Source organism: Engystomops pustulosus, chromosome 8, assembly GCF_040894005.1.
Source record: "Engystomops pustulosus chromosome 8, aEngPut4.maternal, whole genome shotgun sequence".
NCBI lineage: Eukaryota > Metazoa > Chordata > Amphibia > Anura > Leptodactylidae > Engystomops > Engystomops pustulosus.
The window spans coordinates 104,844,084-104,863,820 of record NC_092418.1 but is presented as its reverse complement, the minus strand read 5'-3'; the positions used below and the strand labels follow the sequence as shown (position 1 = coordinate 104,863,820).

The following is a 19,737-nucleotide window of genomic DNA, read 5'->3' as shown; positions in this document are numbered from 1 at the left end:
TCACTACTTTAAGAAATTACTTTAAGTCTTGCAGTCCGGAAAATTGGGAAAATTTTAAAGTGTCCCCAAGTGCAGTTGCAAAAACTATCAAGAGGTTATCAGAAGGTCCTACTCAGGATCCTGAGTTGGGGGTCATTTACTAAGGGCCCGATTTGCGGTTTCCCGACGTGTTACCCGAATATTTCTGATTTGCGCCGATTTTCACTGTATTGCCCCGGGTTTTTGGCGCACGCGATTAGATTGTGGCGCATCGGCATGCTTGCGACGGAAATCGGGAGGCGTGGCTGAACAAAAACCCGACGGATTCGAGAAACTGACGCATTTGAAAAAAAAGGGATACGCGCTTACCTTCACCAAGTATAGGATCGTGAACTCCGGCGGGCCTCGGCAGACTTCAGCGCAGCAGCGACACCTGGTGGACGTCGGAGGAACTGCCTTAGTGAATCGCCGGAAGACCCGAATCCACCGCAGAGAACGCGCCGCTGGTTCGCGAATGGACCGGGTAAGTAAATCTGCCCCAATATGTGTGACTGAGTAACGGAAGTCCTTTCCCATGACTCCTGGATCTTTCTCTCCATAAATACTCAGCACCTCGTCTTATGCTTTTAGTCTATGACTACAGACCCATTTGTGCGACAGATGTTTTAGACTGTTTTAGCTTTTTATGAATTAAGCGTATAAACGTTTTCCTCATTGGATTTTAGATGCTGGATTCCCTTTGGAACTTCTGTATATGAGGCGTGTTCATGCCACAATTTGAGGAGTCTCCTTGTAGGCAGATCTGGTGACCCATCTGTACTACCCCCTGGCCTATGTCTCTATGTAGCAAGAGCTTAGAGTCGATGGGGGGGGGGGGGGTGCACAAGAGCTTACAGTCTATGAGGATGAGGGGGTGACACAAGAGCTTACAGACTATGAGGATGAGGGGGTGGATGACACAAGAGCTTACAGTCTATGAGGATGAGGGGGTGACACAAGAGCTTACAGTCTATGAGGATGAGGGGATGACACAAGAGCTTACAGTCTATGAGGATGAGGGGGTGACACAAGAGCTTACAGTCTATGAGGATGAGGGGGTGACACAAGAGCTTACAGACTATGAGGATGAGGGGGTGGATGACACAAGAGCTTACAGTCTATGAGGATGAGGAGGTGACACAAGAGCTTACAGTCTATGAGGATGAGGGGGGACACAAGAGCTTACAGTCTATGAGGATGAGGGGTGACACAAGAGCTTACAGACTATGAGGATGAGGGGGTGGATGACACAAGAGCTTACAGTCTATGAGGATGAGGAGGTGACACAAGAGCTTACAGTCTATGAGGATGAGGGGGGACACAAGAGCTTACAGTCTATGAGGATGAGGGGTGACACAAGAGCTTACAGTCTATGAGGATGAGGGGTGACACAAGAGCTTACAATCTATGAGGATGAGGGGTGACACAAGAGCTTACAATCTATGAGGATGAGGGGTGACACAAGAGCTTACAGTCTATGAGGATGAGGAGGTGACACAAGAGCTTACAGTCTATGAGGATGAGGAGGTGACACAAGAGCTTACAGTCTATGAGGATGAGGGGGGACACAAGAGCTTACAGTCTATGAGGATGAGGGGTGACACAAGAGCTTACAATCTATGAGGATGAGGGGTGACACAAGAGCTTACAATCTATGAGGATGAGGGGTGACACAAGAGCTTACAGTCTATGAGGATGAGGATGAGGGGGGACACAAGAGCTTACAGTCTATGAGGATGAGGGGGTGACACAAGAGCTTACAGTCTATGAGGATGAGGAGGTGACACAAGAGCTTACAGTCTATGAGGATGAGGGAGTGACACAAGAGCTTACAGTCTATGAGGATGAGGGGGTGACACAAGAGCTTACAGTCTATGAGGATGAGGGAGTGACACAAGAGCTTACAGTCTATGAGGGTGAGGGGGTGACACAAGAGCTTACAGTCTATGAGGATGATGGGTGACACAAGAGCTTACAGTCTGAGGATGAGGGTGACACAAGCGCTTACAGTCTATAAGGATGAGGGGTGACACAAGAGCTTACAGTCTATGAGGATGAGGGGTGACACAAGAGCTTACAGTCTATGAGGATGAGGCCACAATATGAGGGCTATGGAAGACACAAGGTCACAATATAAGGGGGTTGAAGTAAAGGGGGCCACAATATGGGGTGATGGAGGACATTGGGCCACAATATGAAGATGATGAATGACAGGGGGCAAAATATGAGGGACGACAGTAGGCCATAATATGAGGGGGATGGAGTAAATGAGGCCACAATATCAGGGGGACGGAGGATGGAGGAAAGGAGGCCACAGTGTGAGGGGGACAGACGACAGGAGCTCAGATAATGGGAGGGGTGGAGGATAGGAGGCCACAATATGAAGAGGATGGTGGACAGGGAGTCACAATATGAGGGGGGTGGAGAACAGAAGACCACAATATGAGGGGAATGGAGGACTGGAGACACAAAATAAAGAGGAGTGAAGACAGTAGCCACAATATGAGGGAGGACGGAGGTCAGGAGGCCACAACATGAGGGAAGATGGAGAACAGGAGGCCACAATATGAATAGGATGCAGGACAGGAGGCACAATATGAGGGGGATGGAACAAAGGGGGACACAATATGGATGGTGAACGGGGAGTCATAATATTAGGAGGATGGAGGACAGGAGGCCACAATATGAGGGGGGTGGAGGACAAAGGGGCACAATATGAGGGGGATAGAACACAGGGGGTAACAATATAAAGAGAATGGGAAACAGAAGGCCACAATATGAGGAGGATGAAGGACAGGAGGCCACAATATGAGGAGGATGGAGGACAGGGGGCCACAATATGAGGGGGATGGAGGACAGGGGGCCACAATATGAGGTGGATGGAGGACAGGGGACCATAATATGAGGAGGATGAAGGATAGGAGGCTACAATATGAGGGGGATGGAGGACAGAAAGCCACGCCAGGAGGAGAATGGAGGACTTCGGGCCATAATATAAGGGGGTGAAGGCCACAGTATGAGGGGACTGCTTAACCCCTTAGCGCTCTGCGCCGTAGCTGTACTGCGCTGAGTCCCGCGAATAGCGCTCAGCGCAGTACAGCTACTGCGCAGAGACGATGCCGGTTCAGCGCTGTATAGCAGCCGAACCGCCATCGTTAGCCGCGGGATTTCAACGGTAATCTACCGTTGACATCCCCGGCTAACACCCGCGGTCGGAGGGGGCTCCGATCGCGGGTGTTTAACCCGTTAAATGCCACGGTCAACGCGACCGCGGCATTTAACATGCCTTCTGGGGGTCTTTACCCCACGATCGCCCCCCCCGCACCGTTTTCGGGGGGGCGATCGCTGTTTTGGCACCTCTGGGGTCCGATCGGGACCCCAGAGAAGCCTGGAGGGTTTACCTTTAAGATGGCGTCTGTGACGTCATCTTAAAGGCAAAGTGTCAGCCTATGCATCTGCATAGGCTGGCACTGATAATACCCTGCAATACATTAGTAAAAAAGTTCCAAAATTTTCAACAATAGGTGATACCAACCCCAAAATGGTAACACTGGAAAAAGCATCTCGTCCCGCAAAAAAAATGCCGTCACATGGCCCAAATAACGGAAAAGCGAAAATGTTATAGCCTTCAAAAGGGGGCAACCAGAAAACTAAAATACTGGCAGCTGCAGGGTGCTCCTTCCCTTCTGCGCCTTGCTGTGCCCCCATAAAACAAGTCACAGCCACATGTGGGGGGTCGCTGCACTCAGGAGAAATTGTAGAACAAATTTTATGGTGAGTTTTCTCTTTTTATATTTTGGAAATGTGTAAATTTTAGGGCTAGATGAACGTATAACCGACAAAATTTGACCATTCTAAATTTCACCGCCATTTTGATTCAATTACTATGAAGATCTCAAGGGGTTAACAATCTTTGTAAATGCTGTTTCTGATAGTTTGTGGGGTGCAGATTTGAAAATGGGTTGGTTATATAGGGGGTTTGATTTGATTTCAAACAGTATTTATCCCCAAAATAGTCAATTCCGAAAATACGGAAAATCGCTATTCGATTTGTAGGCCGCGTGACGTCAAAATAAATTATCCAAACGTTTCAAAAATTATGAAAATGTAAAGTAGACAAATGGGAAATGTTATTCTGCAAGTTATTTAGGTGGTAAATTTATCTGCCTGAAAACGCGGTGATTTTGAATTTCGAAAATGGCAAATTTTTCTAAAAATTCATCATTTTTTTCTTTTTTTTGTAAATAAACGCAAAACGTATCAGCCAAAATTTACCACTAAAATGAAGTACAACATGTGGGGAAAAAAACTATCTCAGAATCGCTTTGATAAGTAACAGTGTTCAAAAGTTATAACCATATAAAGAGACGCAGGTCAAATTTCAAAAAAAAGTTGCGAGCCTTAACCTGCAAACAGGCTGCGTCCTTAAGGGGTTAAGGAAGATAGAACCTCATCTACTCCCTGACCTGGTCTCATCCAAACCCAGTCAGAAACTATGACCACCTGACCTTATTGTGAAACCGGACCCATCCAACCGACCCCAGACCTATGGCCAACATCTGACTATGACCCCTGACACCCCCTACATCATATATGCGGCGTAGCTGCCAGTAAGAAAGATGGCGTCCTGCGCCATGCGTCTCCTCGTCAGGGGCCCGCTACGTAACCCGGAAGTGACGTACCTCCTCGCCCTGCCCGGGAAGGCTGCGGAGGCGACATGGAGACAAGGGGGACATCTACCGGGAGCTGCTGAACGACACGGCGGAGCTCGACTGTACGTACTGGCTGTCACATGACCCCTCTCCTATAGGCCCCTCCCCAGGTCATGTGACCTGTGTCCCCTATAGATCAGTCCTCCCCCGCAACAGCCATTACCTACAGAACTGCATTGTGTATATAGCCCCATACCTGGAGAGAGAGCGAGCGAGCCTGCTACACAGAGACCGCTCCACACCTGGAGAGACCGCTCCACACCTGGAGAGACCGCTCCACACCTGGAGAGACCGCTCCACACCTGGAGAGACCGCTCCACACCTGGAGAGACCGCTCCACACCTGGAGAGACCGCTCCACACCTGGAGAGAGCACTTACTACCCACTAAGAGAGAGACTGCTTTGCGCCTGGAGAAAGAATACCTAGTACTGAGAGAGAGCTACACACTAGGAGAGAGACCGCCTGTCTCTGAGCGAGACCGCTACACTCCTGAAGAGAGATGTCTTGTCCCTGAGTGCTCCACACAGAGAGACCGCCTGCCCCTGAGAGACTGCTCCACAGCTGCTGAGAGACATCCTGAGAGCGCGCCCTTCTCCTGGAGAGAGACGTCCTGTCTGTGGTTGCACTATGCAGGGAGACCCTCCGGCCATGAGAGTCTCTGACAGTGAAGGGAAGCTGGAGCTGACCCCCAGCCCCCACAACCAGCGTGTGCCCCCCCGGGGGGTCAGCAGCAAGGTGTGGCAGTACAGGTGAGTGCACCGGGGGCGGGAGAGGGCAGGCGTCCTGTAGTGGGGGCGGACGTGGCTTGGGATGATTGCAGGGGTTCATCTCATGGGGTGAGCAGCAGTCGTCCTTCGTGCTCAGTCTGCAGGAGAACGAGCGGAATAAACGTGTGCAGAAAATATATTCTGTCCTGTGATGAGCACAGATATTCTAACAATGTTTTAATGGATTTCCAAAACCTATAAAATACATCTTTATGACTAGAGCTACGTGTGAGCGTACACCGTCTCCAGGCCTCTGGCTGTGCGGGGGTGTGACCGTACACCGTCTCCAGGCCTCTGGCTGTGCGGGGGTGTGACCGTACACCGTCTCCAGGCCTCTGGCTGTGCGGGGGTGTGACCGTACACCGTCTCCAGGCCTCTGGCTGTGCGGGGGTGTGACCGTACACCGTCTCCGGGCCTCTGGCTGTGCGGGGGTGTGACCGTACACAGTCTCCGGGCCTCTGGCTGTGCGGGGGTGTGACCGTACACAGTCTCCGGGCCTCTGGCTGTGCGGGGGTGTGACCGTACACAGTCTCCGGGCCTCTGGCTGTGCGGGGGTGTGACCGTACACCGTCTCCGGGCCTCTGGCTGTGCGGGGGTGTGACCGTACACCGTCTCCGGGCCTCTGGCTGTGCGGGGGTGTGACCGTACACCGTCTCCGGGCCTCTGGCTGTGCGGGGGTGTGACCGTACACCGTCTCCGGGCCTCTGGCTGTGCGGGGGTGTGACCGTACACCGTCTCCGGGCCTCTGGCTGTGCGGGGGTGTGACCGTACACCGTCTCCGGGCCTCTGGCTGTGCGGGGGTGTGACCGTACACCGTCTCCGGGCCTCTGGCTGTGCGGGGGTGTGACCGTACACCGTCTCCGGGCCTCTGGCTGTGCGGGGGTGTGACCGTACACCGTCTCCGGGCCTCTGGCTGTGCGGGGGTGTGACCGTACACCGTCTCCGGGCCTCTGGCTGTGCGGGGGTGTGACCGTACACCGTCTCCGGGCCTCTGGCTGTGCGGGGGTGTGACCGTACACCGTCTCCGGGCCTCTGGCTGTGCGGGGGTGTGACCGTACACCGTCTCCGGGCCTCTGGCTGTGCGGGGGTGTGACCGTACACCGTCTCCGGGCCTCTGGCTGTGCGGGGGTGTGACCGTACACCGTCTCCGGGCCTCTGGCTGTGCGGGGGTGTGACCGTACACAGTCTCCGGGCCTCTGGCTGTGCGGGGGTGTGACCGTACACAGTCTCCGGGCCTCTGGCTGTGCGGGGGTGTGACCGTACACCGTCTCCGGGCCTCTGGCTGTGCGGGGGTGTGACCGTACACCGTCTCCGGGCCTCTGGCTGTGCGGGGGTGTGACCGTACACCGTCTCCGGGCCTCTGGCTGTGCGGGGGTGTGACCGTTCACCGTCTCCGGGCCTCTGGCTGTGCGGGGGTGTGACCGTACACCGTCTCCGGGCCTCTGGCTGTGCGGGGGTGTGACCGTACACCGTCTCCGGGCCTCTGGCTGTGCGGGGGTGCGACCCTACACCCTCTCCGGGCCTCTGGCTGGGCCGGGGGGTGCGACCCTACACCCTCTCTAGGCCTCTGGCTGGGCCGGGGGGTGCGACCCTACACCCTCTCTAGGCCTCTGGCTGGGCCGGGGGGTGCGACCCTACACCCTCTCTAGGCCTCTGGCTGGGCCGGGGGGTGCGACCCTACACCCTCTCTAGGCCTCTGGCTGGCCCGGGGGGTGCGACCCTACACCCTCTCCAGGCCTCTGGCTGGGCCGGGGGGTGCGACCCTACACCCTCTCCAGGCCTCTGGCTGGGCCGGGGGGTGCGACCCTACACCCTCTCTAGGCCTCTGGCTGGGCCGGGGGGTGCGACCCTACACCCTCTCTAGGCCTCTGGCTGGGCCGGGGGGTGCGACCCTACACCCTCTCCAGGCCTCTGGCTGGGCCGGGGGGTGCGACCCTACACCCTCTCCAGGCCTCTGGCTGGGCCGGGGGGTGCGACCCTACACCCTCTCTAGGCCTCTGGCTGGCCCGGGGGGTGCGACCCTACACCCTCTCTAGGCCTCTCTAGGGACCGACATGTGGCCAAGACAGGTGACGGCTGTACGGATTGGAGGTCTATTGGCCACCTCAGGGTTATTGACTGTTTATGGGTAAGCAAATAAGCAAATAAATGTTTTGAAAAGTTTATTTCAAAACGACCAGGGTGTCGCAGGACGAGGCTCTGCAGCAGCTGCATCCTCTCTGTTGCTCATTATCAATCTGTATTTGTTCACGATGTCTTGTGCTGTAGATCTCACCCGCCCTCCGCTCTCTCCTACAGCGACCACATGGAAAACATCTGCGGATACCTGATGAAGTACACCAACCTGGTCACCGGCTGGCAGTTCAGGTAAGTGATCGGGGTGGACGACCCTTAATCCACCTACATGGAGGCACTAGTGTTATAAAATGGGGGGTGTAGGAGGAGTCTGTGGGTGGGGGAGGTGGCAGACGGAGACTGGGGGCGGGTGAGGGTGCAGAGGGAGTCTGGGGGCAGGTGCGGGTGCAGAGGGCATCTGGGGCATAACAATCTGCTCGGTCCATATTCTGGGACCCCATCCCGTGTCCTGCTGCTCTGTACTGTGTAGGGTCGGCAGACACATCACACACCTGTTATAGAGGCTGGAGATAAGCGGGGGCCGGGTCCTCGTGTTTGGGGGGGTCCAAGTGATCAGATGTGGATCAGGGATAAAAATCATAGTAGGTACATCCCCTTTCATTGCCGAGTCCTGTACAAATTTCCAATGTTTATTTCCACTAGTTGGTGGTGCTGTGTCACCCCTCTGTATGTTATTGCTGGGTCGATCCGTTCACAGTTAATGTTTTTTTTTGTGGTTTTCAGGTTTTTTGTCTTGAACAATGAGGCCGGGCTGCTGGAGTACTTTGTGAATGAGCAGTCCAAGAACCAGAAGCCGAGGGGCACAGTGCAGCTGGCAGGGGCCGTCATCTCGCCCAGCGATGAGGACTCTCACACCTTCACAGTCAATGCTGCCAGTGGAGAGCTGTACAAGCTGAGAGGTGAGGGGTTAATATGACAGCGCCTTGCGCCCGGGCAGCTGGTGGTAGGTGGGTAACTCTATGTCTCCTGCAGCCTCAGACACCAAGGAGCGCCAGCACTGGGTCAGCCGCCTGCAGATCTGCACCCAGCACCACACGGAAGCCATCGGCAAGGTATGATGACGGGCTCACCCGGGGGCAGCAGGCTGGTGGCGGTCCACTCACTCTCCTCTTCCCCGCAGAACAATCCTCCGCTGAAGTCTCGCAGCTTCTCCCTGGCATCTCAGGGCAGTGGCAGCTCCCCGGGCACCCAGCGCCGACCAAGCCAAAATGCTTCATCATTCTTCAACATCAGTCACCACCGCACCCTGGCTGCCAGCAGGAAGGCACAGCTTTTACAGCCGGACCACCTGGGAGAGGTCCGCGAGGTGAGTGGGACAGGCAAACCCTGTCAAAAAATAAATCCAACGATCCGGCCAAATTCCAGTATAACTTCAGTCTTAGCCATTCTTAGTCATGAAACGTAATTTTTGCCTAAACAAACGAGGTGGGTTCAGTGCCGTTTATGTTTAATGAGAGGCTGAAGATGAGCTGGATTTGCTTCTTCTTTCAAACCCTACATGTCCCCTGTGATGTCACAGCATAGACTGGACCCTGGGGTGACATGGCAGAGCCGGGGGAACCCAGATATATCTGCCCCATGGTGGGTGCTCCAGGGGGGATCAACAAACTCTGCTTATAGGGGTCAAGCGTCAGATCACTAGGGGTGTGCCGAGATCCGAGGACCCCGTGATTGCAGTGGACCCCGACCTGCCCCTCATTCACTTCATTGAGACTTTAGGAACAAGGTTTAGGATGGCAGCTTCCTACATGTCCTCCGATGCAGTCCTGGAAGACGTGGGGGCATCTTCTGGGAACAGTCAGACAGCTCAATGTCAGATAGCAGCTGTTAAGCCAAGTCTGTGTAAAAATATATTTTCCTCTTGTAGGGGCTCTGGGGGGCATCGTTTAATGGTCAGGGTGCAGAGACCTTCCTGGACGCCTCCGGCTGGTGAAGGTGCGGTCACAGTATCTCACCGGCAGATACTTTACAAAGTGCACGGAAAATGTGTAATGTAGAAGTGATGGGAGCGATGCAGAGCGATCCTGTAACCAGACTCCCCCCATACTGACCTAGAAACGTATGCAGCCCGAGGTGATGGCAGGGTGACAGGGAAGGGGGGTCAGTATGTGAACACGGCTCTAGGATGATAGCTGACCCTCTCCCTGTCACCACATGTGGATGGTTCAGAACAGAATCAAATCCTGATGCAATAGCCACAGGGATAATGCTACACACATGAACAAGGTAGCACATGAAAATAGAAAAGGAACACATGTGTCAAGTAGCTAAGAAAATAAATCCTTTATTACAAATATATATCTAGACAAATCACTTGGACAAACAATAAAAACAATTAAAACACAACAGAAGCAGAACAACTGCTTCCGTGAAGAAACGTAGCAGGTGCAGTCATATGATAGTGACTGACCCCCTGCAAAAGGACCCCCTAGGACCAACACTTGTGGAAAAAATAAATATATCACTGAAGTATTCCAGTATAAGCCAGCATAAAACAGCACAATGAAATAAATGGACAACAAAGTCTCAAAAAGCGAGTAAGAAAAATAGCAAGGTGCAAGCTGCTGAAGACTAAACTGGAAGATGTACAGTTACCCAAATGTAGGAGGTCCAAAGAGGGTCCAGAACAGTGCCCCACGCGTATCGCCGCCGAACGCGGCTTCCTCAGGGGTGCCCAAATGACATGGTGTCTGAGTTTAAATACCTGTGGATTGATGAACCGTGCAGCGCTGCTGGTGTGTGGGCCTGGTATAATGGCGGCGCCCGTAACGGGACACGCCAGGGCAGGTCACATGATCTAATGATGTCACTTCCGGTTCCGGTGACATGTGTGCTCGCGCATGCGCACCTGCGTGTAGTGGCCGGGCCCAATGTGGTATCAGTGCCGAAAGGAGGCGGAGCCTGACGATCGGCAAAATGAAAAAAAATTTTTTTTTTTTATTTTTTTTTTTTTTTATTTTTATTTTTTTTTTTTTTAAATTAATAATAAATAATAAAGTGCCAGTGCAGTTTGCAGCTGGAAAAAAGCCCAGCATAAAGAGTGATAATAAATAGTGGTCGATTTACACAACACAGTGTAAATAAAAAGATGTGATGACGCTAAAAATATGTACCGGACCGAATGGCCAAAAGAATATAAAGAATTAAATAAACATGAGAATAGCATAAATACAGACCAGACACCAAAACATTACATAAATAAATAAATAACTATATAGTAGATAAATGAATTATTAGTGCAAGTAATCAAAATCATTCTTACAAAACACTCACACGCATGGGCCCATGCACAACCATACCCACACACTCAAGTAGCGCATAACCGGACACCCAATCCTTATAAAAATGGAGAAGTGTAAAAATGTAGTTTTTGCTTCTTGTCGCCGTGTGCACCAAGGCAGATGAGAAGAGTAGGTTGAGAGGTGGAGAACCATATTATTATTGGTGGATGGATGACATGGAGAGTAGAAAATGCCATGGCAATAGCCTAAGAATGAAAAGCAGTTATGGATGAGACATGGGTATAAACTTGAAACTTAGAAATGAACTTGAATATTAGATAAATAGAATAGAGACGAGCCAATATGCTCTGTGAGGCATTTTCTACTCTCCATGTCATCCATCCACCAATAATAATATGGTTCTCCACCTCTCAACCTACTCTTCTCATCTGCCTTGGTGCACACGGCGACAAGAAGCAAAAACTACATTTTTACACTTCTCCATTTTTATAAGGATTGGGTGTCCGGTTATGCGCTACTTGAGTGTGTGGGTATGGTTGTGCATGGGCCCATGCGTGTGAGTGTTTTGTAAGAATGATTTTGATTACTTGCACTAATAATTCATTTATCTACTATATAGTTATTTATTTATTTATGTAATGTTTTGGTGTCTGGTCTGTATTTATGCTATTCTCATGTTTATTTAATTCTTTATATTCTTTTGGCCATTCGGTCCGGTACATATTTTTAGCGTCATCACATCTTTTTATTTACACTGTGTTGTGTAAATCGACCACTATTTATTATCACTCTTTATGCTGGGCTTTTTTCCAGCTGCAAACTGCACTGGCACTTTATTATTTATTATTAATTTAAAAAAAAAAAAAAAAAATAAAAAAAAAAAAAAAAAAAAAAAATTTTTTTTTCATTTTGCCGATCGTCAGGCTCCGCCTCCTTTCGGCACTGATACCACATTGGGCCCGGCCACTACACGCAGGTGCGCATGCGCGAGCACACATGTCACCGGAACCGGAAGTGACATCATTAGATCATGTGACCTGCCCTGGCGTGTCCCGTTACGGGCGCCGCCATTATACCAGGCCCACACACCAGCAGCGCTGCACGGTTCATCAATCCACAGGTATTTAAACTCAGACACCATGTCATTTGGGCACCCCTGAGGAAGCCGCGTTCGGCGGCGATACGCGTGGGGCACTGTTCTGGACCCTCTTTGGACCTCCTACATTTGGGTAACTGTACATCTTCCAGTTTAGTCTTCAGCAGCTTGCACCTTGCTATTTTTCTTACTCGCTTTTTGAGACTTTGTTGTCCATTTATTTCATTGTGCTGTTTTATGCTGGCTTATACTGGAATACTTCAGTGATATATTTATTTTTTCCACAAGTGTTGGTCCTAGGGGGTCCTTTTGCAGGGGGTCAGTCACTATCATATGACTGCACCTGCTACGTTTCTTCACGGAAGCAGTTGTTCTGCTTCTGTTGTGTTTTAATTGTTTTTATTGTTTGTCCAAGTGATTTGTCTAGATATATATTTGTAATAAAGGATTTATTTTCTTAGCTACTTGACACATGTGTTCCTTTTCTATTTTCATGTACCACATGTGGATGGGGCACCCTGACCCCTGCATCCAGCCATCCCACTCCCCCATGGAGTTATACTAGATGATATCATACCCTGACCATGTGACCAGCTACTCATGGAGGAGGGGGATTCTGCTAGAGGGGTCACATACTTATCCCTCCATCTCCCTGTGTAGATGATGTCGCGGGCGGAGTGTCAGCAGCGGGAGTTAATGCGCAGTATCGAGGGTCTTCCCTCTAGCGGACACTTCAGCTCCCTGGACCAGGACTTGCTGATGCTGAAGGCCACGTCTATGGCGACCATGAACTGCCTGAACGACTGCTTCCACATGCTGTACCAGCAGCACAACGCTCTGCAGAAGAACAGCCTGCCAGCAGGTCAGTCCCCACACCTCCCTGCACCCTCAGCCAGCGCTGGGCTTGCATCCTGCTCTTTATGATGTCACAGCAGCCCCTGCCGCTATATACCCCACACAGCCAATCCCAGCATGGGACGCTTGGTGCTGGTTCACATTTTCTGACTGTCCCTTAAGTTATAAGGAGAGCGGTCCCCATACAGCCCCCCGGATGACGAGCCAACCCTGCTCTGCAGCCGCCAGGTGATTATTAATATCGCGGCTCCGGTATTTGCAGCGAGCTCCGTCATGAATTGTTAACAGTAGCGCCAAGGCCTCGCACATAAGAAAGGGACGTGTGAATAATTTATCCCGGGAGCTCACAGCCGCCCGAGTGTAACTGGAGCGCAGGGTGAGAACAGGTCACTGCACAAGGGAAAGCGCCAGTCCCCCGACCCCATACCATCCCACCATCCCCATGCGTCCTGTGCCCCCTTCACTCTCACCCCTGCCATGCATGCCGTGATTACCCAGTGTCCCTGTTGTTGTATGCCCTGTCCCTATGCCCTGAGTGGGGGAGAGCTGTGGCCGGCCCTGTCCCTATGCCCTGAGTGGGGGAGAGCTGTGGCCGGCCCTGTCCCTATGCCCTGAGTGGGGGAGAGCTGTGGCCGGCCCTGTCCCTATGCCCTGAGTGGGGGAGAGCTGTGCCCGGCCCTGTCCCTATGCCCTGAGTGGGGGAGAGCTGTGCCCGGCCCTTTCCCTATGCCCTGAGTGGGGCAGTGCTGTGCCCTGCCCTTTCCCTATGCCCTGGGTGGAGGGGGTGACCTGTGCCTGGCCCCGCCCCTATGCCCTGGGTGGAGGGGGTGACCTGTGCCTGGCCCCGCCCCTATGCCCTGGGTGGAGGGGGTGACCTGTGCCTGGCCCCGCCCCTATGCCCTGGGTGGAGGGGGTGACCTGTGCCTGGCCCTGCCCCTATGCCCTGGGTGGAGGGGGTGACCTGTGCCTGGCCCCGCCCCTATGCCCTGGGTGGAGGGGGTGACCTGTGCCTGGCCCCGCCCCTATGCCCTGGGTGGAGGGGGTGACCTGTGCCTGGCCCCGCCCCTATGCCCTGGGTGGAGGGGGTGACCTGTGCCTGGCCCCGCCCCTATGCCCTGGGTGGAGGGGGTGACCTGTGCCTGGCTCTGCCCATTTGCGTGGAGTGCGTAAGTACTGTGTTCTGCCCTGGAGGGGGTAAGCTGTGCCTGGATCTGCTCTTATGCCCTGGTTGGGGGGGGTACTCTGCCCGGATCTGCCCCTATGCCCTGGAGGGGGTGCGGTGTGTCCGGGTCTGCCCCTATGCCCTGGGGAATGAAGCTCTGTGCCCCCTTTCCTGCCCTCCTGCTGCTGCTGCTGTGTTCTTGACCAGCATTGGGCTGGTGCCCATACAAGTTTCCATCCTGTGTTGTGATGTGCAGGGCGCGCTCCTCTGTGGTGTCACCTTACCCCCTGGTATCAGGTTCTCTCAGTATCGGGCCAGGTAACGCCATGCGGTGATGTGGAGGGTATTGTCCTGTGTGAGAGCCGCTGTGAGAGGACACGCGCTCTCCTGCGCTCCCCCTGATTATCGGGGCCCACTCGCTGACCGCCATGACATGTGATTGCCGCACCCTGTAGGACACTTGCCCTCTCTGCGCCCGGCCTGGAGTATGAGCAGCTCTAAGTTCAAAACTTCTCTTCCCTCAGGGGTGACAATAAACTGGTTGGAGACAAAGAGCCTCCTGCCCGAGCACCTGGAGAACGGAGGGGACCCCCGATTCCCAGCCGAGGAGAGGAAGGGACCCGAGCTGCTGGCAGATACCCCGGGGGAGACAGACGGCAGCCATCTGTGCACAGTAAGGGACACCCCCTGTACCCATAGACATCTTATACACTGCGTCAGATCATTCCCTTCATAACCTGGATGTTTTGTCACAGCTGTTACAATGAGTCGTCGTTTCTCATGTTTGACTCTTATGTCCCTTGCAGGACCCGGTAGATATAGACCCGGAGGAGGAGGTGGAAGACTCTTGTGAGTTGACGGAGGACGACCTGGGGGCAGTAGAGGAGCAGCGCAGCGTCATCCTGCACCTCCTGTCACAGCTGAAGCTCGGGATGGATCTCACACGGGTCAGTAACTGGTCATAGATCACATTGAGGGACTACTTAGCACCGGGGTCTCGTAGTGCGTTACAATGTATCAGTACATGTATCAGTCTGCAGTCCATTGTTCTGCTGCCTTGCTCAGGTGTGATCAGAGCCCTACATGTCCTCACTGTCCGTGTCACTTCCAGGTTGTCCTCCCAACCTTCATCCTGGAGAAGCGCTCCCTGCTGGAGATGTACGCGGACTTCCTGTCCCACCCTGACCTCTTCCTGTCCATCAGTGCAGGGGGCTCCCCTGAAGCCCGCATGCTGAAGTTTGTGGAGTATTACCTCACCTCCTTCCATGAAGGACGTAAGGGCGCTCTGGCCAAGAAGCCATATAACCCCATCATTGGTGAGACCTTCCACTGCTCCTGGAGGGTCCCTAAGGGCCATGTTGACCCACCCCAAAACTCAGAGACCACCGTAGATTCCATGGATCAGACATCCCCTCAGGAAGACATCGCAGACCAGAAGGACTACTACACCGTCAAGTTTGTGGCTGAGCAGGTTTCTCACCACCCTCCAGTCTCAGGATTTTACGCAGAGTGTCCAGAGCGCAAAATGTGTGTCAACACCCACGTATGGACCAAGAGCAAGTTCATGGGGATGTCCATCGGGGTGACTATGGTCGGAGAAGGTGAATGGCTCACATGTGGGCATAATGGGTCATAGGCAACACCTGAGAAATATTAGATTATAAAGATGTTCCAGAATACAGTTCAGCTGCAGACACTGAACAAGCAGGGGCCCCAGGAGATTTCAGCTCTAGAGCATAATACAGGATGTAACTCAGGATCAGTACAGGATAAGTAATGTCATGTATGTACACAGTGACTGCACCAGCAGCAGAATAGTGAGTGCAGCTCTGGGGTATAATACAGGATGTAACTCAGGATCAGTACAGGATAAGTAATGTCATGTATGTACACAGTGACTGCACCAGCAGCAGAATAGTGAGTGCAGCTCTGGGGTATAATACAGGATGTAACTCAGGATCAGTACAGGATAAGTAATGTCATGTATGTACACAGTGACTGCACCAGCAGCAGAATAGTGAGTGCAGCTCTGGGTATAATACAGGATGTAACTCAGGTTCAGTACAGGATACGTAATGTCATGTATGTACACAGTGACTGCACCAGCAGCAGAATAGTGAGTGCAGCTCTGGGGTATAATACAGGATGTAACTCAGGTTCAGTACAGGATACGTAATGTCATGTATGTACACAGTGACTGCACCAGCAGCAGAATAGTGAGTACAGCTCTGGAGTGATGTAGGCCGTGTCTTTGCAGTGTTGGGTGTAGCTTCTTGGCCTCATTCCTCGGTTGTATACTTTCCAGGAGGTCACAGACATTTGGGGTCTGTGGAGATGGTTTGGGGGGTCTCCTCATGTAGCTGCTTGCTCCCCAGGTGTGCTGCACCTCCTGGAGTATGATGAGGATTACACCTTCACGCTGCCCTGCGCCTACGCCCGCTCCATCCTCACTGTACCTTGGGTTGAGCTTGGAGGGAAAGTGAATGTGAACTGCGCCAAGACGGGATACTCTGCCGCCATCACCTTCCACACCAAGCCTTTCTATGGAGGGAAGTTACACCGGTAAGTGCGGGTGTATGGGGGTCTCCTTCTGGTATAGCTGTGTCCAATGTGTGTCATTATACACCAAAACTGTGGACAATCATTGACTGGGTCCATACAATAGGGAAATTATTAACAAAAAAAAAAGGTCTAAACGAGCCATTGGTCAAATTCATAATAAAACATCACTTTTATTAATGTTTTAAAGGCAAAGCTTATGTTGTGTAACAAGTGTCAAAAAAAAATTTCGACACACAATTAAAAATGATGTAGTCTGCAGTCGTATGCAGTAGACAGCGTTTCGGCCGTGTAATAGTTGGTTCTAGGAGCGTGTGGCACATTCATGTGGACAGTGTCTATTTTCTACCAGTAGATGTCACTGTTGTTCATTGTTCTCTGTTGCAACATTGTATCATTAGACAGTAATTCCAATGTCAATAGTCTCCATTCTTATTGTACCAGTGTTCCCCAAATCCAGGAGGTAATTCTCACTGCCGAATTGGCTTTATATGTCTTTGTTTTTCTAGGGACAATAAAAACTAAATACTCAACTTACACGCAGATTACAACGGCTATACTATCTATCTGTGTCCGATTGGAGCATTATCCCCTTAGGTCATTATACATTAGCTCACATACACTGGCTGTCCATTATCCCCCTCTAAAGTGTGCTCATAATCGCTTGACTCGAGGTAATAATACCTCCGTGATGTCATCAATGACGCGGCGCTGATTTCATCTAATAGGAACCCCTTTGTTTCACACACACTCCTAGAACCAACTATTACACGGCTGAAACGCCGTCTACTGCATACGATGTTAAAAAGAATAATCTCATGACAGATACAATTTTGTGTTACATGTGTTACATGACAATGAGCTTTGCTTTTTAAACATAATTTATAAAAGTGATGTTTTATTATGAATTTGACCAATGGGTCTCAATGAGGTAGTTTTTTTGTAAATAATTTATATATGTCTGTCATTGCGCAGGGTGACCGGCGAGGTGAAGCACAACCCCACAAACACGGTGGTGAGTAAGATCCAGGGCGAGTGGAACAGCATCCTGGAGTTCACATCCAGCAGCGGAGACACCAGGAGTGTGGACCTGAGCAAACTGCCCGTCACCAGGAAGAGGGTGCGGCCCCTGGACAAGCAGGGGCCCTACGAGTCCAGGTGAGGAGGTGCCGCTGTGGTGCTGGCATTGGGGTCCTTACAGGAAGTGCAGGCACTGCTGGTCTTATGCGTTACCATGACTCCAGAGCAAGCATAATATTTCTATAGAGATAAAGGTGTTTAGTCAGCAGGTGTGACCCCTGACCTCAGACTGCCCCCAATGTCAGGTGTATAATCTCTAGTGCTGTGTATTCAGACCTCACACTGCTGTGCTCTGTGCTTTCTGCAGCCAGTGTTATGTATTGTCCCTGGTTAGATGTGTAATCAGACCTCACACTGCTGTGCTCTGTGCTCTCTGCAGCCAGTGTTATGTATTGTCCCTGGAGAGATGTGTAATTAGACCTCACACTGCTGTGCTCTGTGCTCTCTGCAGCCTGTGTTATGTATTGTCCCTGGAGAGATGTGTAATCAGACCTTTGTGTATGATGTTAGTAGGAGCAGGACTTTTTCCTCAAAGCATATATTAAGGTTTTGTGCCCGGTCCAATGATCATGGGGGAAGTGAAGTTAAGGGAGACCCCCTTTATCTGCTCATGTTCTCTCCTCTTGTCTCGGGGGCTGCAGGCGGCTTTGGTCTCATGTGACAGACGCCCTAATGGCGAAAAACCTAGACAAGGCCACAGAGCACAAGAGAGCGCTGGAGGAGCGCCAGCGGGCGGAGGAGAGGCACCGCACCGAGACTGAGACGCCCTGGAACACCAAGTACTTCTCCAAGGAGGTAAGTGGCTGTGTGTGGCCACAGTAAGGGGAACTGGAGACCATCATGACTGAAATTTGTGCCATTCACAGGGGGACGGCTGGATCTATAACCACCCACTATGGAAGAGCTCTGCCCTATAATCCGGAGGTATACGGCTGTGACTACCAAGGAGTGCCCCCAAGGATCGCTGTGTGCGGGTTGCGTCCCCTATTGCTGCCTCTCAGGATCCTCTGGACACAGAGATGACCCCTCTGCGCTGACCTCCCGCCCCATCATGCAGTATTATTGGTCACTGAAAGGTGACGGCCCCTCCCCCCTGCTTCAGACAGGACTACAATCTGGTTTTCTTTTGGATTGTATTGTGACAAGTGAGGATTAACCCTTTCCTGCTGCCTGTGGACCCCAGGAGAGACTGTTGCAAGCTGTGGGGGGCTGGAGCTGTGTGCTACGGTCCAGCTGCTGGGATGCAGCTTGCGCTGTGACTGGAGGAGGCTTCTCTGTACAGTATATGAGTGGTGCCTTATCTCTCTCTTCTGAATGTCGTCTTCCAATCCGTGTGACGGACCCCCGGGGGTCTCCACATACCACGTGATGGAAGGATGAGAATAAATAGTGAATTGTCTCCTTGCTGCGGCTCCTGACCACCGCCGATCAGAGCGCCTCTCGCAGGACACATAATAAATAACACCCCTTATACTACAGTCACTGGAGTACAAGCTGGAAGGAGGAGACTGCTCTACATAAACAGAACTATGATTGCAGCTCTGTGTGTGAGTGGAGTATGAAAATTGATGTATCAGTTGGATAGTTGCTGCAGCTCTGGTTGTGAGCAGAGTGTAGGATGCTGGATATCTATGTGGAGGATAAACCATGATGTATCAGCAGAATACTGAGTGCAGCTCTGGATGTGAGTGGAGTAAAAGGCCACTTGCAGTGTGTACTGGCTGGAACGTCCATCCTGAACGCCAGTATATATTGGTAAGATGGCGATTGCATCTCTGCGTGTGAGTGGAGGATGAAACTTGAAGGATCCGCAAGATAGTTGCTGCAGCTCTGGAAGTGAGCAGAGTGTAAGGATACTGACTGTGTGTGATTGGAGGATGTCTGTGGCCTGCAGTAGGTGCTCTTTCAGTGTGTTAGATGTGTGTGATTGCGGTATAATTGTATGTTGGGGAGTAGATACTTCTACAATACGTTGTCCCCACTTTGATGCATCTGAAAATTAACCTTTCATTATAAATCGCTACTTTGTCTCCATGGTAACAGACAGCGATCAATCCCTCCATCCACATGATTGATTAGACCAGGCAGGGAATGTTTGTAGTCTGTTAC

The 19,737-nt window shown here is 51.8% G+C and overlaps 1 protein-coding gene across 1 annotated transcript; it reads left to right on the top strand.

The window, feature by feature from the left end:
* Positions 1–5,016: 5,016 nt before the first annotated feature.
* Positions 5,017–19,027, top strand: OSBPL11 (oxysterol binding protein like 11). Its single transcript, XM_072122137.1, has 13 exons — positions 5,017–5,480; positions 7,797–7,865; positions 8,358–8,533; positions 8,607–8,686; positions 8,755–8,940; positions 12,633–12,834; positions 14,514–14,662; positions 14,796–14,936; positions 15,101–15,590; positions 16,365–16,551; positions 17,524–17,706; positions 18,270–18,423; positions 18,495–19,027. The coding sequence occupies exons 1-13, from the start codon at positions 5,359–5,361 to the stop codon at positions 18,543–18,545; spliced, it is 2,190 nt and encodes a 729-aa protein (XP_071978238.1). The 5' UTR covers positions 5,017–5,358; the 3' UTR covers positions 18,546–19,027.
* Positions 19,028–19,737: the final 710 nt, after the last annotated feature.